This window comes from Diadema antillarum, unplaced genomic scaffold (genome assembly GCF_040938485.1).
Source record: "Diadema antillarum isolate AM-2024a unplaced genomic scaffold, OU_Dant_1.0 seq00001907_RagTag, whole genome shotgun sequence".
NCBI classification, from domain to species: Eukaryota; Metazoa; Echinodermata; class Echinoidea; order Diadematoida; family Diadematidae; genus Diadema; species Diadema antillarum.
This window is the reverse complement of record NW_027272573.1, coordinates 133,602-159,926: the sequence shown is the minus strand read 5'-3', so window position 1 is coordinate 159,926 and position 26,325 is coordinate 133,602. Positions and strand designations below refer to the sequence as shown.

Here is a 26,325-nt window from a genome sequence, read left to right as displayed (position 1 = left end):
ATCTGTCTGTCCATCCATCCGTTCACCCATTCATTTATCTGTCAATCTGTACGAATGTATTCATTTTTCTCGTCATTTATCCATCTTTCAATCAATCAATCATTCAATCTATCTGTGTATCTATATATTTATCCATCTATATGTCTATCTATATATCTTTTTATCTGCCCGTATTCATTTATCTATTTATTTACCTATCAATTTATCAGTCTTCCCAGGAATCCTCTCTCCCCCACCACTTCTCCCCTCTTCTTTCTTCCCAAGTACATCCATTTCTCAAATCAGCTGTGACTGCAGGATACCATAAAGCCAAGTGTTGCAATGAAATGGTGTCCAGCTGACAGCAAAATATGTTGTAGATTTTGTTGCAGATGATGCTGATTGAGTCCAAGCTTTCACTCTGCCTAACATTCAGTGATGCATCAACTAGGCACAAAAGAGGAAAAAGAAATAGAAACCCCAAATGCTGTGATTGTTTGATTTAGGCAAGGTGTAATGCAGATCCACTTTCAGTGACATGTTTCTTTGAAGTCAAGCAGTTCCGAACACTTTTACACCATTCTTTTCAACCGGTGGGCTGCAAAGCTCTCACAGGTGGTCCGCAAACCGCAATGTCGACAAAAAATAAGATAAAAAGATTTATCTTTCATCCAACTGTGGGCCTCAACAATTATTGCAGAAGCCAAAGTGGGCCTCCGGTTTAAAAAAACAACAACAACAAGAATTTGAGAAGCAGTTTTAACAGAAGAGCAGCTTTGACAGAGAGAGCAAATCCTTGTAGATGGGTATTCTGAAGTGCACCCTATCACAACTTTTTGTTTGTCATCCTGAATGAGAAATAAGATCCAGGGCATGGAGACTAATGAGAGACTTGCCCTTTTAACAAGCAATACCATTAGAGCTAATGCAGTACATTGGTGTGGTAGCAACGTACAGTAGCATGCACATAAATTGTTTAGCGATAACTACTCGCATCTCTGTTAAACGACATCAACGTTGCGCACGGTTTCGTAAATGTTAATGGTAGGATGAAAAGACCACCGTGTTCAGCTAATGATGTAATAAGTCTACTTTGACGTAATTTCCTCAAAGCAATGTGGCCGTGCATTTACAGAGCGATCTTTTTAATCCCCTGAAAAATGATGTGAATTTCTTCCAACTCACACAGTCTCCACAGACCCTCGCTCAAGTTGAGAAAATTTGACTGCCATAGATAATCCCAGTCAGAATTGCTATGTCTTAGCTTTGACCCCACATGCTACTAACTTTCTTTTTTTTTTACCCATTTTTTCATTGAAGAAGAGACGGTTAAAATCAAAATGGAGATCTGATAACTAACATTTGAATATGAAAGTTGAGATTCTATGCAGTATGAAAGTTTGAGTTAAAAAACTAATACATGTAGCATCAAATTTCACTGATAAAAATGGATGTTACAAGACTACAACTTTTGGCAGTATCATATCCAGAGGTACTAAATTTGCAGAACATAATAAGAGTCAGAATGATATCATTAGTCAAAATATATTTGAGGCTTGTTTTTGACAGTGTACAGATTCAGTAATCTATATGTACCTGATCAAGCTGAATTGCCTTTGAACAAAATTCTCTCCAATCTTCCTCCACACTATACATCAGCACACTTATCATCTACCTTTTTTTCTATGTCTTTCAGATCTATTGGTGAAGCATTTTGCATAGGCCTAGAACGACGATGAGGCCTGTAGATTTTCGAAAGGTTTTGTCTTAATTAGTACCTATAGTTGTTGTATAAATCAGTTTTGAGTTGTTGTTTTATTCATTTTATGTTTTCTTATGGGAGCAGGGTATTATGAATTGTATAGATCCAATGCAAATGAATGAAAAATAAGTAGTTTCCCTTTTCACAAGAAAGACTGAGCAATATTCACTTCCTTTAAGACAATAATACAGTGAGCCAATATTATGGGAGGTGATATTTTTGTGAGTTGTAAATTTAAATACTGTTAAAGTGGAATTTTTTGCAATGTTGAAATTTTCGCGCATTTTGCGCAACCAGAAACTAGCGCGAAAAATAAAAGCACATGAATATTTTTGCTTGCTTTATGTTCTAGTAGTTGATGTCTTGATTCCACGGAATTCAAAACCTGCAAAACTGTTCTTACCCGGCCGTGCGCAAAAAATTAGTCACGCGAAAATATCCACTTTTACAGTATAGATACAGATACAGATACAGATGTAGATATAAATATAGCTATAAATATGTATGTGTAGTGATGTAATTTATGTTGTCCTAATGCCACATGCAGCATTGAAGGAGGAGTTGTGCCAAGCCAAGAAAGACGTCCAGTTTGCCATCGCCGAGAGAGATGAACGTCATGATGACCTGGCTTTTGCACAGAACCAAGTGGCACAACTCAAAGACCAGGTGCGCTCCACAGCATTTCATTGTGTCTCCTCCCAGAAATTAAGGGGTTTTCATACATTTCATTGCATACATATGATGTGTATAATATTGCACCATAATACCATTAATTTGCTTGTAAAAACTCGTTTCATGCCCATCTTATGTAATTGTTGTCTTCAATATGGCAGACTTGATACTTGGGTTCATGCACTCAGAGAGCAGAGCCCTGGAATGTGAACTAAGCTACCAGAACCTTGTTTGTTTACATATAAAATGGAATCAATAGATGGAATAGATTGCTACTACAGTGTTTTGGAGGAGAATGAACCACCAATATACATGTGCATTGAGATCATGCCACAATATTCTAGTAGAACACATCAGCGAAGTATGACGAATATTGGATTATCCGTTGAAAAATTATGAATTGTTGAAGTTTCAGTGCAGCCATCACTGAATGACAGGACTACTACAGTTCATGACATCATGTACAGACAACAATATAAAGAAAATATAAAGAGAATTTCACAAAATTTCATGTTCTAGAAATGTCAGCCAAATTTTCCTGCACAATGTCAGAAAAGTGAAAAATGTTGAATTTGTTTTATATTATTTTCCATATATGCACATGACTTCTTAAATTTTGTAGTCTTCTCATCCAGCCATAGTGGCATTAAAATTTTAGATATATCCATAACTTTTGAACCGATTGTCCGATTTTCCTCAAACTTTCACTGATGTGATCCATAAATTAGGCTGCATTTCACTCGATCCACTTTTATATTTGGTTTTCATTCTCAAAACTTTCATTCTGTTTGGGATTCATTGGGGACTGAGTCATTTCATGAATGATTGACATTTCAATTGTTATCATAATGAATACAAGTCTTATTTGTTCATCAAAGTTTTACATGAACGCCAAATCTTTATATTACACTGGATTTACAGGGAAAATTTGCAGCATTGTTCAAGCTTTAATTGACAAAACCTGCAGGCAACAGTGCACTGACATTTGACTTGCCGATAAAGCCGAGCAGCTCGCCACACGGGGTCACGCAGTAAAGCTGTTTACGTCCTCAACCATGTTAGCAGATGGCTCTATCGTATCCAGTGGAGATTTGCGCAGTGCTCATTAAGGATCTTGATCTCACTGAGTTCTCAAATCCAAGGGGCAGCATTTTTCCCCTTTTCTGTTTTTTGTGTTCTTTCTTTATTTTCTTTGCATAAAAGGTCACTGTCTCTGACATAATAGATTCAACTGCTGGCCCCTGAGTTCTTTTCTCACTCCTGTATTTTGCCATTTTTGTTTTTGCCGTCAGCTGAAACATGAAACGTTGGCACACGAGAAGACGAAGAAGGCCTTGCAAGAGAGGGATAACATCATTAACCAGCTGAAGCGAGGTAAGGATCGAGGCTTGTTTGTGCCGCAAACGAGCCATCATTACTGTGAGAGCACGGTGCCACTCCTCAAAATGTGTGTGAGCATCATACTTTGTTGCTGTTGTTGCTGTTGTTATCACAAAGAGAAATATTTGTTTGTTGTTTGGATGTAAAACTAGGAGGCATGTGGTAAAGGATTGGCGTTGTTCATGTCATGAAAATATCTGTCACAAACTTGCAACAGCAGATGTGTAACATATGAACAAGGCCCTACCTACAGACATGAAGATTGAAACATTGAAACATGTGGTTACATAGATAGTTCAAAAGATAGATGGAGAGATGGACCGGTATAGTGATTAATGAAGTTGTAAGCTTATGAAATACACAAATTGACAGCAAGAAAGATAACAGCTAGTACAGATTCATAAATAGATTGCTTTTCAGAAGGAGATACAGTAGAGAGAGACAATAAAATGAAAGAAGAAAGAAGAAAATTAATTGTGCCAGAAAAAAAAAAAAGAGAAGGGGATGAAAAAAAAAAATTGCCAGATAGGATTTACAGACTGAAAGGGCACAATATTGTGTGTGATTAACTTTGTAAATGCATGTATGTGCATATGTGTGTGTGTGTGTGTGTGTGTGTGTGTGTGTGTGTGTGTTTATGATACTGTCAGTGGAGAGCAAGATAAAGAGGGAGAATGCATGCTGTAAGAGGTAGGCACAGCTTGCATGAAATTGAATGTGTCTGACAGTGAGTGCCAGTCTCGCTGAGACATAAATCACATCTTCTCCCCCCACCATGCCAAAATCAGGGATCCCATTCCTAATAGCGCCACAACTGGCACTGAATGTGTGCCCCAAAGTTCAGTCTCATTCATCATTGTCTTGGTCGGATGTGGGGGAGGGGGAGGGGGAGGGGGAGGGGGAGGGATTGGGAGCAGTTAACTGTAGCAGTACTAGGGGTGGCAAACGTTCAGCCTTATTCATCATTAAAGGATAAGTTCACCTTCATAAACATAATGATTGAGAGAATGTAGCAATATTAGTAGAACACATCATTGAAAGTTTGAGGAAAATCAGACAATCCGTTCAAAAGTTATGAATTTTTGAAGTTTTTGTGCAGTACCCCGCTGGATGAGAAGACTACTGCAGTGTATGAATAACTTAGATGTCACATGCGTACAACAATATAAGGAAAATATAAAGAGAATTTCACAAAATTCCATCTTTTGAAAAAAGTACACATTCCCATGACTCGTTACCGACAAATGTTATGGGTAATATCATTCCCCCTGCCTTTAGAAAGAGGCAAGTCAAGTGCTCTTTTATTATGCGAAAAAAGTGAAAATATGTTGAATTTTCTTTTACATTTCTTTATACTCTTGTACGCATATGACTCACAAGCTGTATTAGTCTCCTCATCCAGCGGTTCCAACACAAAAATTTTAAAAATTCATAACTTTTGCATCGATTGTCCAATTTTCCTCAAACTTTCACTGATGTGTTCTACTAATATTGTTGCATTTTCTCAATCCTTATGTTTATGAAGGTGAACTTGTCCTTTAAAATCAGGATGGGGTGTAGGGGAAGGGGGAAGAAGGGGGGCAGTACTAGGGGTTGCTAATGTTTTATAGTCTCATTTGTCATTTAAGTCTGGGTGAGGCGTGGGGGAAGGGAGTGGGATGGTGCTAAAGTTGCAAATGTGACATTTGCAAGAAGAGGGATTCCCATAAAAATGGTAACATCCACACACATACCCCTTATCCTGGTTGATTTGGTAGGAGACATCACTAAGGGGGGGGGGGAGGAGTAGAATTTGCAGCAACTGAATGTTAGATGCCTTTTTATAAGCGTTTGCACAATTTTCAGCTGGTGGAACTGAAGTAACACTCAGAAATTGCTTCTTCTTTCCCCTAGTGGTGTATGAGACATCATGATATTTTTAGTTGCTGTTACACACACACACACAAATGAATCTAGTTATTACTGGTATAAAAAATTGATGATTGTCACTTAGAAGAATATTGTCAGAAAATGCATCATGGTTAGTGTGTGGAAACTCATGATAAAAATCAACAAATATTTAATATGCCTCGTTGTATATTTGATGGAAGCAGAATGATTAGATTTTTTGAGATTTTTCTTTTTTGGGGGGAGGGGAGGGGGGCAATGGCAAATAATAAGCAGCCAAATTGAGTGGATACAAAAAATAAAGTGCCATTGACTATCTTTTCTTGAGATCACCCAAATGAGATGAATATTTGAAGTGAAGTGGGTAGATCCAATCCAAAGGAAAGATCTCATATCCTTGGAGATAGGCATGGTAACCGTGTAAATGTGATACATGTTGGTGAACATCATGCTTGAGTAGATTTGAATTTAGTACCCTCTTTAAACAAAACAAAAGAAGCTTACAATAAAACCATTAGCAAATACAGAATACTTGCACAATGCAAGACAAGTTACATAGAAGAATAAAATGCATTAGATTACAGCAAACCATTATGAAATATAACACGATGATATACTGCTTTGACATATGGAAAAAGTGTTGTATGTTTATGTTTCAAGGTGTAGACCATTATATGAAAAATGCGATTGGAGAGTGATGCTGATGTGTTTTTGCAGTCATTGCCAACTCAGAGATAAGAATTTGTATATTTCTAAACTCTTTTTGACAGTGTCTGCGCTGGTTTATGATGAGTACAATGAGGTACAGTCATTATATCAGAAGGAATCGGTGATGAGAGAAGAGGCGGAGAAGCTTGCCACAGAGGTATGTGAAAAAAAAAGACATAGTACACTATTTTTTTTTACAATTAAGCATTATCAATAATGATAGAAATATGAGAAAAATATTGCCCTGTAATGATGATTGTCAGTAATTGATAGTTGACTATAACATCTGTACAGCCAATGCAACTTTGTCTTAAGGACTGATTTGTTCTAATTCCATTAGTTTTGTATCATATGTGTCAGAATTGACAGGTGGGCGTTAAAATAGTGACACAATAGATCACTTGAATATTAGAACACCGTGGAAAACTCAAAATCTGTTGTCTTATATCATGAGCTACTGTAACATTTCCCAATGTAATATATCTTTGTATGCCTCTTCTTGTGGTTCCTCCTCCTGTGATGGGGAAAACAGTATTATGCCAAGAACAAGGAGGCGGAGGCGTTCAAGCGGCAGAGCCAGATGTTGCTAAGCGACGCCCTCAGTGGGGACACCAAGCTCCTGGAGAGTCTGAGTGAGGTGGAGAAACTGACCAAGGACATGGAGGAGATGAAGGAGACTCACAAACTGGAGGTGTGGTCCTTGCTCTGAAATATTCCTCCTTCTCATCATCATCATCCTTTTCTCTCTCCTCATCCTCCTTTCCTCTTCTTCCTACCCTCTCCCCCCCCCCCCCTCATCTGCTTCTGCCTCCTTTGTGTCTTCATCCTTTTTCTCTCCTCTTCATACCCTATCTATCCTCCCCTCATCTCATACCTCCTTTTTTTTCTTTATCATCCTCTTCCGCTCCTCTTCCTGCCCTTTCCCTCTTCCCTCATCTTCTTCCTCCTCCTTTTCTTCATACTCCTCCTCTCATCTTCTTCCTACCCTCTCCCCTTCCCCCATCTGTTTCCATCTCCTTTCTTTCTTCTTCCTTTTCCCCTTCTCCCCTTCCTACCCTCTCCCTCTTTCACTCATCTTCTGTCTCAGTCCTTTCCTTCCTCCTCTTACTTTCCTTCTCTTCCTCTGCTTTCTTTCTTATGTCATCTTTTTCCTCTTTTTCTTGTTTCATCTGTTCCTCTGCCCTTCTTCCTACCCTCTCCCTCTTCCCCTTATCTTCCTCCTTTTCCTTTTCTTCCTCCACTTCTCCTTTTCTCCAATCCTTCACTTTTCCCTCATTTTTCCTCTCCTTTAGCTTCTTCCTCCTGTTCCTCTGCTCATCTTTGTACTCTTTACATCTTCCCTCATTGTCTTTCTCCTCCTTTCCTTTCTCTTTTTCCTCTCTCCCTTCCTTCCATCTCCTTCCTTCCCCTATCCTTCTTTCCCTTATCTTCTTCTTTCTTCTATCAGCAGTAGTACAATAGTAGTAATAGTAGTAGTAGTGGTAGTAATAGTAGTATCATCATCATCATCATCATCATCATCATCATCATTGAAATCATTATTGGTGTGAGGAATTCTGCAGCAATTTCAGAATAGCTCCTTTGCATGGATTGTTGTGCTTAAAGCTATTTTTTTAAATCCAGAATTACATGGATTTTGATGAGAGAAAATCCAGGATTTAGGGTTGACAATTACTTTATGGTTTTTTATTGGAGTTTTTTTTTTCTTTTTTGGGAGGTTGACTTTGGTTTGGCAGGACTTGGGATGTCTCACCAAATTTGGCTCTGTCCTCCAGTGATTTGCAGCCAAAAATCTCATTAACTTGATTGCATTAACCTAAGGGTCACCTTGTCAGGAAGAGGAACACATCAAGGATGCAATATATCACATCCAGGGAAACATGTTATAGCGGGGTTACTTTTATGTTAGAATAATTATGGAGACTCTCTTGTCTCCTTTTCCTCCATGTTCCCTTCTGGACAACCATCTGAATATGTCTCAGACATAGCAAAAACATGGTACAGTAGAGAGTGATATAGAGTTGATTTAGATTTAGAAAACTAATGCTTTTCATTCTGATATCAAGAATATACATAGTAAAGCCATCAACATGCTTGAAATGCTTTTAGGATGTACATTGACAATAGAAAATTTTAGCATGTTGGTTTTTGTCCATCTTTATTCACATGATAAGTATAGATGAAACGCAGAATTTTCGGTGAATGACATGATTTAATGAGTGATCCCATTGAGTGTATGATGAATTTCACTGACTTTTATTGTTTCCCTCAAACAAATCTTCACACCACCAATTGGCTGCTGCGAATGGGGGTATTACTTTTCTTGGCAGCTTCTCTAAGATTGTTTAGCTGTGACAAACAATTACAGCAATGGTCAATTCATAGACTATCTGAACATGTGAAGGTCAAAGGTCAGTTATTCAGTGCCCAATGATATTGACAACAATTTCTGGTTTTTTTTTATCTTTTATTCTATGTCTGTTACTGTAGGAGTTGTTGGCAGTAGGTGTGAGAAACCTGGCACAAACCTACAGAATTTGGCTTCTTTTCAGAAAATGTTCAGCAGTAATATCCAACTAATATATAACCACAGAAAATGATGCCCCTTTTATGTCTCTTTGATATGCAAAAATAATGGATACATTATATCTCAATAATAATGTGAAATTTGACTTTGGTCGTTACAGTACATATGAGAAATGTAGTAGCGCGCATCTTCATGACAATCATTTTGGTTGCTTATTTTTTTCAGTGTTTGTGCCAGATTTTAACCATGTGCCTCTAGGATTTCTCAAATCCAAATAGACTTGATACATGGGAGGCATGTTTTCCTGTGAGCAATCGGCAAAGACAAACCTTTCTACTATTCGGTTCCATCTTTCGTTATTTTTACGCCTTCTGATGACCACAGCTGAAGAGACTCCGGGATGAGCTGGAGCTGTCAGAGGACCGGGAGAAGATGGAGCTGCTGGAGAACAAGCTCAGCATCGCCAAGGAGGAGAACATGTCCCTGGAGAAGCAGGTGGAGGAGCTCGCGACCAAGAACAAGGAGCTGGCCTACGAGCTGAAGGAGGCCCAAAACAAACCCAGTCTTCCCAACATCCCGCCGCCGCCCCCTCCTCCACCCATGCCCGCCCTACCAAAGAACCCGCTGGAGTAAGTGCATGTTTTTGCCTTCTGTGGGTGCGTTTATCTAAAACTTTTCTGAGGCAAAATCACCATCCTAAACACGTTTGAGACATTTTCTGGGGTTAGATAAACGCAACCATGTTTTCAAATGCGTTAGAAACGCCGTTCTGAAATGCCATTCAAAGGGCGTTTTGAAACGCGTTTGAGACCATGATCGCCTTTCTGCGAGAAGATAAACGCAATACCGTTTTGAAACGTGTTTATATCTCAAGGTCAACTCCCAGCTGTTTCCGGTTGTGTTTTCTAGCCATTATTTGTGTGTGAATGGTGAGAAATGTATGGTGGTATGCAGTTGACCTTTACTTCCTGGGTCAAATGGCGCAAAGTAGTTGTGCAGTGATAACACTTTAATGGAGATTGAATGATGGTTAGATGAATGCTGCACCCTGAGAATTGCGTTTCAAACCACTTTCGCGAACACCGTTTCAAATGCGTTTTTAAACATGATTCTCTCTCTCAAGTTACAAAAACACAGCCTGTTTCAAACACTCTGCACCAAACAGAACCCTCAACTTTTCAGCTCTCAGAATGGAGAGATTGGGACTAATCTAATAGGTTGTATATCACATCTCTGTTTGTGAGTGTGAATGTGTGTGTGTATGTGGGTTTATGGAGCTGTTCTCCATAATCTCACAGCAAGGATTTTATTTCTGTCCTCTGTAAGCTCATCGTCATGAATTTGTTTCATCTCTCAGAATGTGTGAGGATGAAGAGGAGTTAAGTTTCATTATTATTGCACATCTTATTCATGAGTAATTGTGCCTGCTTTAGTCAAGTTTGCCAAAGAAGTGTTTGCCAAAGAAGTTTGCTAAAGAAGTGTAAGCATAAAGCTAGCATCTTCTAAGAATAATCATCTGTCGATTTCAAGTCATTTTTTGTTGTTTTTAGTTCTATGTTTAGTGTTTGTTTTTCATTTCCTTGCCTTCAGAATGCTGCAGAAGCTGATGAGTCGAAAACAACATAAATCCCCCTCTCCAGAGGCACGTAAGTAGACCTCGGTCATGGAGGACGGATTAAGGAAGATGAATCAGAGATTGTGACTCCTGTGACATTGGAAGTTGGTTCTGAGGATGGTTAGGGATGGAGGAGGTGGAGGAGAATTGTTGTGGGGAGAATGGGCGATAGGTTGCCTCGGATGATAATGATGATGATGATGATGGTGATGGTGGTGATGGTGGTGATGGTGGTGATGGTGGTGATGGTGGTGATGGTGGTGATGGTGGTGATGGTGGTGATGGTGGTGATGGAGGTGATGGTGGTGATGGTGGTGATGGTGGTGATGGAGGTGATGGTGGTGATGGTGGTGATGGTGTTGATGGTGGTGATGGTGGTGATGGTGGTGATGGTGGTGATGGTGGTGATGGAGGTGATGGTGGTGATGGTGGTGATGGTGGTGATGGTGGTGATGGTGGTGATGGTGGTGATGGTGGTGATGGTGGTGATGGTGGTGATGGTGGTGATGGTGGTGATGGTGGTGATGGTGGTGATGGTGGTGATGGTGGTGATGGTGGTGATGGTGATGATGGTGATGATGATGATGACGATGATGATTATGATTATGATTATCATTATTATTATTAGGATTATGATTATGACTCTGATTATGATTATGATTATGATTGTTGTGGTGAGGCATTGTATATGATGTGATTTTGATGGGGGTGATGTAAAAGAGAAATAGAGTGATAGTGATTATGGTGGGGCTGGTAGTGATGACATCAATGTGATTTTGATGATGATGGTAATCATGACTGGTGATATCAATGGTTGTGTCATTTTGTTGAAAATGAGAGTGATGACATTGAATTTATGATTATGATTATGATTGCAATGTTTGTGATGTGATAATGTGCTAGTGATGGTGATGATAGTGATGCTCATGATGTGATTTGGTGATAATGAGAGTGGTGATGAGACAGAGATGATGATAATGATGACATTGATGTTTATAATTTAGGTGTGATGATGAAGAGTTTTACATTAACTATTACATATTCTGGGAAGAGCTAACTAAACACTCAAATCAAGTTTCAGCCCAATAGAATGCCCCAAATTTTGTCTAGACATGTTTCATAATGTATGATCTCTCAGATGGAGATGGGAAGTTTGGTTATGATCTTCATGAAAATCTGTTGTGTCTTGTAACTAATCATTCCTGCATTTCTTGCCTTGGACCCACAGGGCAGCTGGACTCATACCAGAAGCAATTTGAGAGCGCCATGCAGGAGATGGTCAACAGAATTAGGAGGGGCGAGGTCACGCTGAGGAAGACAAACGTGAACGAAAGGCCGCCCGAGAAGAAAGTGCCGCAGGGATCGCTGAAGTCGCCGGCCGTCAAGGAGCTTGACGACATCCTGGTAGGAAGGAGTGCTCTCTGTAGGATGATGGTGGTGATGGTGGTGATGACAATGATGTTGATGACTATGGCGATAAAGATTGTCATATTGTATATCCTCACTGGGGGTGACCTTGCATCTGACATTTTGAAGAAAATAACTTTTTTTGTACTAATAGTCTGATTAATCAGTTAAGTGATGTCCTGTCCAAATTCTTGCTGTCTTACCCAAAAAATGAAACTGCCACGCCATGTCAAAGGAAAGGCTATCCTATTTGATATACGAGTAGTGCTTTGGCCGCCATGCTTTTTTGCTCTCCTGAACATATGACATTTTGTAGATATGAGGTCTTGTCACCCCAGCGACGATATGATGAAGATGACCACAGCGCTGATGATGATGATGATGATGATGATGATGATGATGATGATGATAATGATGATGGTGACAGTGATAATGATAGGAAGGTGGAGGAAGAAGACCTGTGTTTCATTATTATGTCTGACAATCTAAAATTTCCAGTAACTTTGCACCTGACATGCCAGGTTCTCTTGGGCAATTGGTTGAGGATCCTTGTCCTGCCATTGGCTGAAAATTTAATTTAGTGTATTACAATTGTCATGCTTTGCTCCAAGTTTGATGGGTATCATCTTGCCATATGGGCCAAAGAGTATTCACTTTTACAAATAGCTTGAAATAACAAAGGTGAAGCTTGCTGAGGAATCCACTTGAAGAGAAGAGAAACCATTTCCTCAACTGTGGTAGCTTCTATCTAATTCAGAGAATTTTAGTCATACTCATTCTCTCTCTTTCTATTTGTGCAACAAATGGGCATATTTGTGCCAGTCGGGATGATTGGAAAACTGTGGTGGAAAGACTTCAAAGCATTTTCTCTCATGACACTGATTACATTGCTCTCAGATTTTGAAGATGTGTTATTTCCCTTCTTCTTATCCCTCTTTCCAAACTGTCAACGTCGTATGGCAGGTATTGCTGAAGTATGAGTGTATTGTTGTGAAATTACACACGAGTCAATTGTAACGTGGTCTCATTCCCAAACAGATAGGTAACTGAGAAACTGGGGACACCACCGTGAGCTGTTCAAGAATCAGTTCAAGTCTACAGCATAATTTAGTTTCCATTATCTTATTTGAAACCAGGGCACTCTTTCTCATGCATAACCGGCCGTAGGTCCATGAGAAATCGGAGTGAAATGTTGTTCTGTTTTGATATTCCCCAACAGACAAACATCAAGAAGAACAGGAAAAACAGACCTATCGTCTTACCAAAGGGCACCACGGAAACGGTGGAGGATGCGAAATTCCAGGCGCTGATGGAGCAGAGGAGATTAAAGTCCATGCCTGAGAAACCACCCCCTGCTGCAGCAACAAGTAAGATGGATCCTTTTTAAGGGATGGTTTGGTTTTGGTTGGGATTGGAGATTCAGATTTTTACTTTTTGCGATACAATTCGAAACCGCTTATGAAATACAGTATCAAATAGCTTACAATTTGAAGGGGAATTCAAACTTTATGTGATGAAAATTAGTTTTGAAATGGCTGAGATATCCAAAACAATGAAAGTAAAAGAAAGTGGTCCTAATAAAAGATGGGTCCCACGTTTAGTACCTCTTTGCTTTGGGATATCTCAGTCATTTGAGAACCAATTTTTATTAAGTAAACTTTGAATTCCCCTTAAAATTGTGTGCTTTCATATTTCATAAGAGGTTTCTCATTATCTCACAAAAAAAAGAGTAGGAAACCTGAGGCCCCATCTCAACCAAAACTATACCATCCCTTCATAAACCCCTGAATGCTATTACTGCTAACCCTTGTGTGTTACACATGGTTTCAGTCACACGTTATGTTACATATGTATATATATATATATATATACCACTATGATTTACATTTGTTGAGTTGATGTGAATCTCTTTTGGGGGAAGGTAGTCTGCAAGCATTAAACTTCTAACATAATCTTTTGTGGTGCACACGGTTTCAGTCACACATTATGTTACGTGCTCATCACGAGTTACTCATATGTATATCACTATGTTTTACATTTGTTGAGTTGATGTGAATCTTAATTTCTTTTTTTTTTTTTTTTTGGTAGGTAGTCTGCAAGCGATTAACTTTCACACTATAATATGCTTCACCTACACTGTGTGTAATGATTACAATCAGTCAGTTTGCATTGTAGTTTCCCATTCTGCTAACAATTTAGAAATCAGCAGAGATAAAATCACGAAGCAAACAAAGTACATTTTCTGTTTTAGTCTGAAAATTCATTATCAGGGGAAAAACAAATATTAAAATAGCATTTTAAAAATGTAAATGTTTTCATTAATGATGCTCTATCTTTAAAAAAGAAAAAGAGAAGAAGACTGAAAATAAAAATCCCAAACAAAAGTTCCCAATCAATCACATGCGACTGTGTATGATACAGTACAGGGAATTCTTTGTTTCCTCCAGTGCAGCTAGTGTGGTATCTCATATAGAGTGTAATCCATCTCACCAACATTTACAAAAATCAGCTCATTCTGAGTTCCAAGACAGTCAGCTGTTTTGAGCTTCTTTTTTCCCCGTCATTTGAAATTGCCTGTCCAGTTATAAAATATATACACGTATTTGTGTTTCCATGTATATTTACATTTGCACAGATGCTATCCCATTTTGTCCTTATGTTCAATCATTTGCACAAATATATTCCATCCTATCTCCAAACAGAATCCCCTACTAGGATGAAGCTCAAGTTCTGGCAAAGTAGGAATTTCTCACATGTGTATACTATTCTTTTTTGTTTTTGTACAAAATTTGCCCAGAGTGAAAACAAAGCTAAAGCTCATATGTTTGTTGCTAAATTACCTCGCAGTGTGAAATTCATGTTGCCATACCCCCCCCCCCCCCCCAAAAAAAAAAAAATGATTCCTTTAGGTAGATATCAGTGTCACCAAAGTTGTAGAATTTAGAGAGATGGAAAAATGAGTTAGTAGTTGTTGTTGTTGTTTTAAAGGAAGAAGAGAAAGAGAGAAAAATGGGGCCCTATACATCGAATAATTTGCCCCAAGTTAGTAGTTAGTAGATTAATAGATTAGTGAGGAGAATCCCTTGCACTGTGTAATGCTAATTCAATGTGACAGGAACATATAGGCACCTCTTTACCAGTGATGATTTGTTTAAAGTGCTGTTCAAGCTGTTGAAAGTGCTGTTCATTTCCAAGCTGACTTCGATCAGTCGTGTGAAATCAAAGTGGCAGCAATTTTGTCAAAATCAGACCTCAAATTAGAGAGTAATCTAGTCTCACTAAATATGAGATACACTTGTGAATCTGTTGACGATGATGATATTTCACTCTTTACCTAGAACAATGCCCATGGGGAATATATATATCAAGTATAAGGCACTTTGTATAGTAAAGTAGATCCCCACCCCCCTAAAAAAATAAGAGAAGAAAGAATTGAGGCCAAAGGCTACATTCATTGCCAATTGTCAAATGATATGTTTCCACATAGAGGTCTCATCTAGCACTGTTATGCTTATGTTGTCATCATTGCACCATTCGACTTTCAATGTCTCATCTAGCTGTATATGCCATATATTTTGCAAAATTTGTGAGTCCGGTGGCATTTGTGGATTTAAAAACACCCAAAATTATAATTCTAATCCCGGCTTAAATGTGACATGCACGCTACATTTTTCTGTAGTGTTCATTACCGTATATTACTTGATCATGAATTTAAGCACTTGCAAAATTGTTGGAAGTCCCAATACGTGAAAAATTAGACTTTGTAAATATATGGTATATACAGTTAACATTCAAAGCTCGACATTAACTTTTTCTTTTGCTGGCCTGATCAGGCCACCAAAACACATCTTTTCTTAAAAACTTGTCGCTTGACATCTGTTTCTGGTCGCCCTGAGCAACTGAGTCACTGTTAATGTCGAGCCTTGGTATATTGATTTAGGGTGCTACAATATCACTTGCTTGGGACAACTGAATCGCATGGTAGGGCATGTATTATGACTGGATGCACGTCTGTTACAAGCATGGGGCCCCCTTGCTTGAATACCCTCTTTGAGCAAGCGGGAGAAAAAAACATCCTCTGAAGAGTCTTTGCAAACATCAGAGAACCTTAAATTTGCGCACTTCAAATTATGAGAGCTGTTCACATTCAACAACCAAAACAGAACTCTAGAGAAAAATAGGATGCTGCAGACTTCAAATGCAGGTGACCTGCAGGGGGGCGTTTCATCAACGAGTTCGTCGGAGTTTTCACCGACGAATTTGCTATCAGCCAATCAGACGCAAGGATTTCATTAGCTTTTAACAGTTGTCAGTGTAAATCCTTGCATCTGATTGGCTGATAGCAAATTCGTCGGTGAAAACCCCCGACGAACTCGTTGATGAAACGCCCCCCAAGAATCCTTATCAAGCTGCTTAAATCAAAATCATATATTCTAGCTTTTGGTAGGGTGACGATATGGGTACACCCTTTAAGCTTTAAAATGTTGTCTGTATATGTATGTTTTGTATAGATAAGTTAAAGATTTGCTGAAAACTTTCTTATGAATACAAAGTGAGTCTCTTCAAGATGCTGTTGATTCAGGAAGAGGCAAGAAAATTAGTCCCCAAAGTTTGTGGCCATTCAAGCAGGCAGCCAGGAGAGTCTGAAAGGCTGCCACACTTTGTTTAAGGTCCTCTTTACCTTTGGGAGCAGTGATTAAAAATGTTCAAGATATCACTTTTGATGCATATGAACAGGTCAGTTGTATCACAAAACATCCTACCATAATTTTTTGTTGTTGCAATAATGCCTAAAATATAAGGAGATATCACTATTTTTCTCATTAAACCATAACTGTAGACGGTTTAGTTTGGAAACATTTTTATCATAACTATTGTTCACATTTTAAATATTTAACAATTCTTAACATTGGTTATACTGGTTCAAATTTTTACATTGGTAGTTTCTATCCCTAACTTACATTTTAGATGTATTTTGAAGCACCGATGTTGGTTTTTGTTTTATCTGCAAGTGGTAAATTATGCCTTTGACTTGAAACACAAAAGATGGGGTAAAAACCTCTGCAGCAAGCATTCCAGATGGATAATCAGATTACCCAACTTTTGGCAAGCGGTGTAAACACATCCTGAAATTTGCATACTTATACTATACAGGCTATTTGGAACTCACTTCAGACCCACAAATTTATTTTGGATGGCGATAACTGTCTCGTACCCTCAGTCAAATATCAACCCTCCCGGTCAAAGTGCGAACTACCACAGCTGCAAAGATATTTTGTCATCTCGTTGGTTGTTATATATTTTTTTGGTGCCAGGTCACATGTGCTTTAGCATTTCGTAGAAATTATGTCCAATCTCCATGTGCAGCTTCAGTACAACAACAAAGAGTTATTCTTTAAAAATAGATTAATAAAAAGATACTGGGGAATTAACACCAAGCTTCACCATCTTCTCTTGGGTTTTTTTTTTTTTTTTGTTTTCTGGAGTAGTGTTTGAGATTCCATTTTCGGTGAAGTTTTCATCTACAACTGAATTCATATTGCCCTGACTCATCACATCCCTCCCATTTCCCTATCATCAAACCAATCATTTAGACGTTTCTTTTTGTGTGTTGTTGTTGTTTTTTTTTACAATAGCATTGGGCGGACACAAACACAGGAGAGTGCTTCAAAAACAAACAAAAATAAAGTTGAAATAAAATTAAAGGAAATGATATCTGTCAGTTAGTATGTACAGAGAATAGTCCTAAGAGATGTTGTTGTAGGCATTATGCATATTTATTTATTATGAACATCACTAGTTTAGCTCTTCATTCCTCCTTTCCACATCATGACTGACACACGTTATCACGCTCACTAGAGTCTCAGCTACATAATACGTCGTTTGTGAGTTCAAGTGAAGTTACATCCTTGTCGTCACAGAAAGTTTGCTAATATGTTGCGAAAACAGTCAGTGTGTTTTATGTGTGTATGTGATTTCCAAAAAATATATATATATATTTGTAGCTGTATAGAATGAATGTTTGCTCCAACTTGTAGAGAAGAAAGTGAGGGTGTGTTATATTTCATCTTCAATCTGTTAAAAATACTAACCGTTATTTCTGTGAACAGACGGAAGACCCGCCAAGCCGACACCTAGCCCTCGTTCCCCAAGGTAGAGTCGTTGATCTGTCGTTGGAAACGTTGCGGAATGTAGTGATAGAATGGTCGCAGCCTGCTGCATGCAAAGCAAAATCTCCCCCTCTTCCTTAAGCCTCCTTTCAAGTACATGTGTCACATTATAATGCCCACACCTCTGTGATTTGCTTTTTAAATACTTATATGCAGTGGCGGATCCAGAGGGGGCACACCGGGCACGCGCCCTCTCTTTATTTTTATTTTTTTGTCAAAACAAAATAGATAAAAAGGAGGAAAAAATGGGGGGGGGGGGGGGCGAGCACCCCCTTTAATCTTGTAAAGGCCCCTCCCCTTTATGGAATTCCTGGATCCGCCACTGGATACGGGTGGATGGAATAAGTACTGTCGTATATATTCACAAAATATCACAGAAATACAAAAGCATTAATTTTGCTCTTTAATACGAGTTTCACAGTCAGTAGTAGCAGTGTCTGTGTAAAGAAACTTAGGAGAATACACCAAGATTCATATTAATGTTTCACAATTTTTACCGTCAGACAAAAGGAAAATGGTCATAGAAGGATGCAATTAACTCTGTACCTCTTTGAAAACTGCCAGATTACAGTGGTTTCCCAAATTCAATCCAGAAGCATTAAAATTTCCTGCTTGATTTGCATGAATTGCTTAACAACTTATATACTCCAAGTAACAGAAAATATACATTATTCATTGAGCAAAATGTTCTGAAATTACTTCATGTAATCTGCATTGTATATGCTTGTGCTACTGTTTTATCTTGAAAGCCTGTAAAACTGTATCATTTCATTTTTTATCATCAGGTCCATATTTTGAAATGAAAATTCTACTTTTCTGCCTGTGTGATGTTGCTTTAATCATTTATAAATTCTGTTCATCAAAGCAAACTTGAACATTTGTGAAATTGCATCAGTTTCCATACCCTTTACTTGCTTTTGATATCCTATGTAGCTTCATCTCATCACAGTTTGCTTTGCCTGTTAGTTTGTATGTTTGTCGCCCCCGCTTGCAAGGAATTGTTTGCATGCCATTGTATGTATGTATGTGCATGTGTATGTATGTGTGTAATGTACGTAGCAGCAAATTGGTCTACATGTGTTGGGAAAGAGCTTGCTATTGGTCATCTTGATGCAGTTTCAGAAAAAGATTTGTAATTATGGTGAAGTATGATATGAGTTTGTGAATAGTGAAAATTAACTGTTTTGTTGAGGAGAATGTATTCTTGTAATCATTTCTGTAATGGTTTACATGCACACACATCCACAGGATTGGGAATCTATGAGTTGCTGTCCATCAGCTGCTGAAATTGCCCCTCTGGGTCTAAAAAGTTCTTTGTAACAGTCAAATTTCATCAATGAATCATCTTTGAAAGCAGAATAAGAACTAAACAAAACAAGTCATTGTTTAATCCAAACTTTCAGGAGAGTTTTGTGTATGACAAAGATCCACATATCAAGATGTTTATTTGCAGTGAGTGTGAAACGTGTTCGTCCGACACATACATATGCCTCTGTGCATCTGTCTATTGTCATGAAGCAGAAAACGGATGCAAGACTGCTTGGAGTTTCTTTTTTATTTGTGCGAACATGGCAGTGCTTTTTCATGTTTTTTTTTTTTAAACCTCTAGCACTATGCGAATGTTGCCTTGCCTGCATTTCGAATGAATGCTTGAGTCCTGCATTTTGTCACCGTGGTAACGTGTATATTCACCCGTATATACCAAGTTGTGTTGCATTCACCGTCGTTGTATTTCTTTTCATCTCTGTGCCACCATCTCGATCATGTGTTGTCATCCTCCGTTGATCTGTTTGCAAAAAAAAAAAAAAAAAAAATCTATATTGTCTGCCACAATGAATGGGAATTTGCAAGATTGGATGTTTCTCACTCTTGGCTCACCCAATCTATAAGCTTTAAAACTTGCCAGAGTCAAATGTATTCACATAAGTACCAGCCAACTCCTTTTCTTTCTTTCTTTTTCCTTTTTTTTGTACCTTTAATTCTTGCCTCATGCAAAAGAGGAAAGGCAAAATTCTGCCATGATGCTAAAAAAGAAAAAAATAATAATAATCTGCTCTTCATGGGCTTGGAAATTATGATGTAACTTTTAAGTCATGTCTAAAGCAAAGAATACCAGTGAATGGAGTCTATGGCAGGCATTGAATGCTGTAGAGGTTCCAATATCTGCAATATGCCTTTAATATAACTTATTGGACAGGAAAGCTTTATGTGGCAGCTGTCAGTGATGTTAACTGTATGCTTCATCTGGTCATGCTGAAAATCTCAGAATAAAAAAGAGACAAAAAGTTCAAACGTTTTTAAAGTCTTGTTTCCACAATGATTATTCACTTACAGAGTCATGCATTAAATTCTCAACATCCCAGCATAAATCATTGCATTTCTGGAAATCTGACTGAAAAATTCCATCCTTGGAGACTGTTCCTTTGATATAGTGTTGCAAAAGTCACTTACTAAAAATGTCTGCTGGGGAGGGGGGGGGGGGGGGGAAGCTGGTAATAACTGATGCAGAGAATAGAGAGGAGGTGAGATTCATTAATGATTATCACACAATTTAATATTCTTATTGAAAGTGATCCTGGCAGCATTATGTCAATGTCTTGGGTGGTGGAAAACCTGCCATCACCATACTAATGGCCTCACTCATTCATTATTATTCTCAAACAATTTGACATACTCAAAAAATAAACCAAAAAAAGATATTTCTCAAAGATAAATTTGAAACAGAATCGGATCACAATTAACAAGTTTTGATTAACAATAAGATAATATCTGTCTTGAGAAGAATAGTTTGGGTGAAAGTGATTTAAGTGTACTAGTAGCCTTACAGACATTGTGTACATTTACTTTCTTCTCTGCATTAATAGGAAACAAAGAAATACAACCCTCCAACACTGTTAGAGGAATTTTTGCAGATCATTAATTCAAGGGGCCCATCTGAAATTAAAATCCTACAAGGAGTCGTTTCTTTCAGGGCAAAAAAGGACCCTGTGGGATCATCTTCTACCGCAGGGGGACATTTGCAGCACTGTGGTATAGAGGATTGGTAAAGCTCTGGACTCAGGAACTACAGATCATGGGTGCAAAATTCAATTATGGGTGTACGTCATTCCATATATTTTTTTTACCCACCGTGCCCCTCCTACACCCAGATGTATGAATGGTTTACTCTAATACCTGGCGATGCTTTGGTAATAATAATGGCAGCTAGGGCCTGTTGGTGAAACAGTGCTATACCCAAAGAGGATACGCTGGTTAAATAAAGTCATATCATGCCACTCAAGAACCCAAGGATGAAGAGTCACGCATCTTTCCTACCAAACGGGAGCCTTGGTTGTAACTTGATAGTGTGAATAACATGATTCTCAGGTTCAAGTACCAATGACACTTTACCCCCATTGCCCATGCCTAGTTCTGCAGAGAGGACTTAAAACCACATTGTAGTTGATCCCATAGTAGATTGTTTGTATGTATGGCCCAAAGAAATAAGTCCAAGCATGACCAGAAAGACTAAGGCCCTACAGAGTCTATGATTTTAATTGATTGCTTGGATTTTGCTCTCTCTTCAGCACCAAACTAAATACAAGTACTAGCCTGGACAGTGGGATGCCCTCCAGCCGGACTAAAGTGCCTCCTCAGACACTCAATCAGCACACGCCCATCACCGCATCGACCAGCCAGCCCCTCCCGCCCCCGCCCCCTGAGCCGCTTTACAGCCAGGTCCACCACGAATGCACTCTGAGTCCCCCGTCTACCCCTTCCTCCACCCTCTCCTCCATCATCTCCACCTCCTCCCAGGAGATTGAGATCCAGAACAACCCCGCCTTCCAGGACAGTGGTGATGAGCGGATGTACGCCACGGCCGACATCCCCTCCCCGCAGGAGCATCAGCCCCGCCCGGCCGTCCCGCCTCCCCGCATCCCTCTGGACATGACCCGGGAGGAGGTGCAGCGGATTGAGAGGAAGTTTGAGGTGGGCAACGATGCCGGACAGTACTCCATGGTGACGGAGGTACCCGAGAAACATGCACCTCACGTGTCACCACGGCGCAATCTCCAGGATATCTCGCAACAACCAGAGCCTTACTATAGTGAGGTCAACATGTAGGACCTTCATGCTTTTCTTTGTTCTTCTTGCTTTTTTGGGGGAAGGGGATGTACAAGGAAACCATTTTCTAAGCGGGATGTTTCAAGTTTTTATGATTGCTCTGATCGTAGTAGCAAAAAGAAAATTGAGAATGATGTTATTTTAGTCCATTAGGCCTCTCTACCCAACATCTGACATTATCTATACACAATATATTTAGCGCGTCTAATTTTTTTGTGAATCGGGACTTCCCGACATTTTTTGCAATTGGTTAAATTCGCAATCATGGAGTATAGTAATGAATAAAGACATATGTATGTGCGCACTTTATATTGTCAAGTTCAGAGTTAATGATTTCGCATGTTGCAAAATTTGCGAATAGCACCCAACTTGTGAAATTCACAAAAATAAAAACCTCACAAAATATATGGCATATACAAGAGATGGTATTTTTACTACAGGGATTTAGATGGAGCAGAGTTTTTAAATTCAGCTTGCGATTGTGTGTAGGCTCTGTACTTTCCCCCAAAATATGCGTTGTCAGAATGCTTAATTTTCTGCAGTATTAAAAGATGTCTTCTCTGTAGGTTTTGACCTCACTAGGGCCAGATATTTGAGATATGTACTGACCCTTCAAATGTTTGATATGCATTCACTAGCATATAAGTAAAATAGGTATTGTGGATTATGGCAGCATTTTGGATTATGCATTGTTTTTGTAGTTATGCGATCGTTGCTATAGTATTCAAGACCCACATTTTTTTACCCATCTTGTTTAGTGAGGAATGTCTTGCTGTAAAAAAAAAATAGAGTCTGAAATTTGATTTCATATTTGTAACTAGCCTTTTGTCGTGAGCATACGCTTCGGTGCATGTATTCGCTGACCAGCAATTCTGTTTTAGCAGGCCTGCACTAGTCCTGGCTTATTAATGTACCACGGCAGGCTGCGAATGGAGGTCGATTCAATTGAAGATCCATATCTGATGACCGCCCCTCCTGAACACAATATCTGAGACACCGGTAGCATCCAGGATCATTCAGCTCTAAGGAAAGCAATGTTAACAATGCCTTTACTATCCATACATGTGGCCCTGCAATATTGAATTTAGCATAGCAATCGATCTTAATTTTCATATACCCATTTTTTATTTTCAATAGATTGCTATGTTTTTGTTTTCTTTTTCTGGAGGGCCCTGACATGTATAATTTTTACCATTTTAAAAAATTTGACAGTAAATTGTATATTCTCAGTGATTGGGAAAAGAGCCATTACTTTGGTTCTTTGAAAGGGATTAGCATTACGAAACCAAATATCAAAAAGGAAAATAACCTGTGTAAATAATTGACCATTTTTATACTAAGAAATCTGCTCACATGTGTAAAGAATATTTAGAAAGCAGTAGGTCAGCCTTTGAAGCTTTTTCTTTTTAAAGTATTTAAATGATGTGTTATGAATGATGAACACTAAGAATGTTTTAAAGAAATAGACAGTAGTATTCTCAGGGTATCCTATGTGTATATTATGTGTATGGCCTGTCTAATATATAATCGCAAATCCACGTGTATGCTTTGTTTGAACCAACTGAAATGCAAGCAAGGTTTATAAAGCCCATGATTCTACAAGTCACAACTATGTCTAGTTGATCTCCTCATTATATTTTTTTTCTTTGTGTGTTTTTGTTTTTCAATTTTTGTTGTTTTATTGTGTCAGTTCATCTGACATATTGTGCTTAAGTGTAACAGCCAGGTACCATGGCCACTAATGATTGTAAATTACTGTCTAATTCAAGTGGATGTCACTCAGATGTATTTGAGTGCGCAAGCTCACGAGGAAGTTTGTAGGTGAGTGCATTTGGTTATTTGTGACTGTATTATGATGTACATGTGGAATGTTCTTTTTAGCTCACCTGAGCCAAAGGCTCAAGTGAGCTATTGCGATCGCCCTTCGTCCGGCGTCCGTCGTGCGTCGTGCGTCGTGCGTCGTCCGTCGTCCGTCGTCCGTCGTGCGTAAACTTTTTACATTTTCATCTTCTTCTTGAAAACCCCAAGACCGATTTTCATCAAACTTGGCAGGTAGCATCCCTAGGGGGTTAGGAACTCAATTTGTTAAAATGGGCACCATGACCCACCCAGGGGGCCCCCAGGGGGGCCCAAACCCCCCAAAATTAAGGAATCTTTAAAAATCTTCTTCTCTAGAACCAGAAGTGATAGAGCTAAGTTAATACTATGAGTTAGTTCATTGATGACTGTAGTTTCAAGTTTGTTCATGGCAGAATCAGGGATGCCCCCCTTGGGACCCAGGGGAGGGGGGTGGGGAGGGGTTCTAATGGGGCCTAAATTGTACATTTTCATCTTCTTCTTGAGAACCCCATGACCCATTTTCACCAAACTTGGCAGGTAGCATCCCTAGGGGGTTAGGAACTCAATTTGTTGAAATGGGCACCATGCCCCACCCAGGGGGCCCCCAGGGGACCCCCAGGGGACCCAAATCCCCCAAAATTAAGGAATCTTTAAAAATCTTCTTCTCTAGAACCAGAAGTGATGGAGCTAAGTTAATACTATGAGTTAGTACATTGATGACTGCAGTTTCAAGTTTGTTCATGGCAGAATCAGGGGTGCCCCCCTTGGGACCCAGGGGAGGGAGGTGAGGAGGGGTCCTAATGGGGCCTAAATTGTACATTTTTATCTTCTTTTTTAGAACCCCATGACCCATTTTCACCAAACTTGGCAGGTAGCATCCCTAAGGGGTTAGGATCTCAATTTGTTAAAATGGGCACCATGTCCCACCCAGGGGGCCCCCAGGGGGGCCCAAACCCCCCAAATGAAGGAATCGTTAAAAATTTTCTCTAGAATCAGAAGTTATACAGCTAAGATAATACTATGAGTGAGTACATTAATGACTGTAGTTTCGAGTTTGTTCATAGGAGATCCAGGGGTGCCCCTCTTGGGGGCAGGGGTGGGGGGGGGGGGGGGGTTGGTTAGGAAGGTCCAAATGGGGGCCTGAATCATACATTGTCATCTTCTTCCTGAAAACCTCATGATAGATTTTCGTCAAACTTGGCAGGTAGCATCCTTAGGGGGTCAGGATCTCAATTTATCAAAATGGGCACCATGCCCCACCCAGAGGGCCCCAGGGGGCCCCCAATTCCCCAAATTAAGGAATCTTTAAAAATTTGGGCCCTTATTGTACATTTTCATCTTCTACTTGAGAATGCCTGGTCAAATTTTGGTAGAGCTGTGAATAATTTAGATTAGTGACTGCGTGAAAGGTGAACTTGCGATACTCAGGTGAGCGCTAGACCCGCGGGTCTCTTGTTTTTTCATTGACAAAGATGCATAGAATTGTTATCTTTGTTAAATGAAAATGTGTATTATATGTACTTAAATGATTACACGCTTGTGCACTTTTTGTCTGTACAAAATGAGAAACTTTCATTATTCAAATGAATTTGTATATGCTTGTTTTTTCTCTAGTTTGTGACTATGTGAATACTTAGATATATTTTCCTGCGAGAAAAAAAAATGTTATCACTGTAATGAATATTATAAATTAATAGCCTTTATCATAAAAGAGTTTATGTCATTTTTGTTTCAACAAACCTGATGTTGTGCAACAGTCTGTAAAAATTCCCAGCAATTCAAACTTTTCCAAATATGAAGGGATAAGAATTGACTGATGTGTTCCGAAAGTTTTTATACAGAGTATGCCAGTGTCCAAGTAGAGCAATGATTATTCCAGTAAGTTTTAAATGCTTGGTAAAAAGCAATTTTCGAATTACCAAAATAATGCATTGTTGCACTAGATTATGAAGTTGAAGACATTATACGGCCACATTTTTCCCTAAATCTTGACTCACATCACCATTATGGTTGTTGATAAATAACATGGCCCTGTTTCCAGGGAGATGTTTAATTTGCAGTTACGCTTCAGTGATGTCAGTTTTGTCATGACGACAGCCAATAAATATCCAATCAGCGGTGAGCATTTTAGGTCACAGTTGTGGTAAGTGCAGTGATTGCAATCCAAAATAGTCACAAGCACCTATATGAGACAATGCCCAGGCTTGCAGGCCAGCCTGTAGGGAGAAATATCGCTGATGGAACATAAATTGAGACTTATCTTTAATATCTTACA

At 39.0% G+C, this 26,325-nt stretch overlaps 1 protein-coding gene across 1 annotated transcript in view; it reads left to right on the top strand.

Moving 5' to 3' along the window:
- The window catches only part of LOC139713126 (shootin-1-like), a 121,539-nt gene extending 97,745 nt beyond the window's left edge, over window positions 1–23,794 (top strand). Inside the window, exons 5-14 of the mRNA XM_071624880.1 lie at window positions 2,289–2,407; window positions 3,706–3,787; window positions 6,451–6,545; window positions 6,921–7,079; window positions 9,300–9,544; window positions 10,506–10,561; window positions 11,759–11,934; window positions 13,157–13,304; window positions 18,048–18,090; window positions 21,674–23,794. Coding sequence (XP_071480981.1) covers window positions 2,289–2,407; window positions 3,706–3,787; window positions 6,451–6,545; window positions 6,921–7,079; window positions 9,300–9,544; window positions 10,506–10,561; window positions 11,759–11,934; window positions 13,157–13,304; window positions 18,048–18,090; window positions 21,674–22,211 — 1,661 coding nt within the window. The 3' untranslated portion in view covers window positions 22,212–23,794. The remainder of the gene's footprint in view (window positions 1–2,288; window positions 2,408–3,705; window positions 3,788–6,450; window positions 6,546–6,920; window positions 7,080–9,299; window positions 9,545–10,505; window positions 10,562–11,758; window positions 11,935–13,156; window positions 13,305–18,047; window positions 18,091–21,673) is intronic.
- The last annotated feature ends 2,531 nt before the right edge of the window (window positions 23,795–26,325 follow it).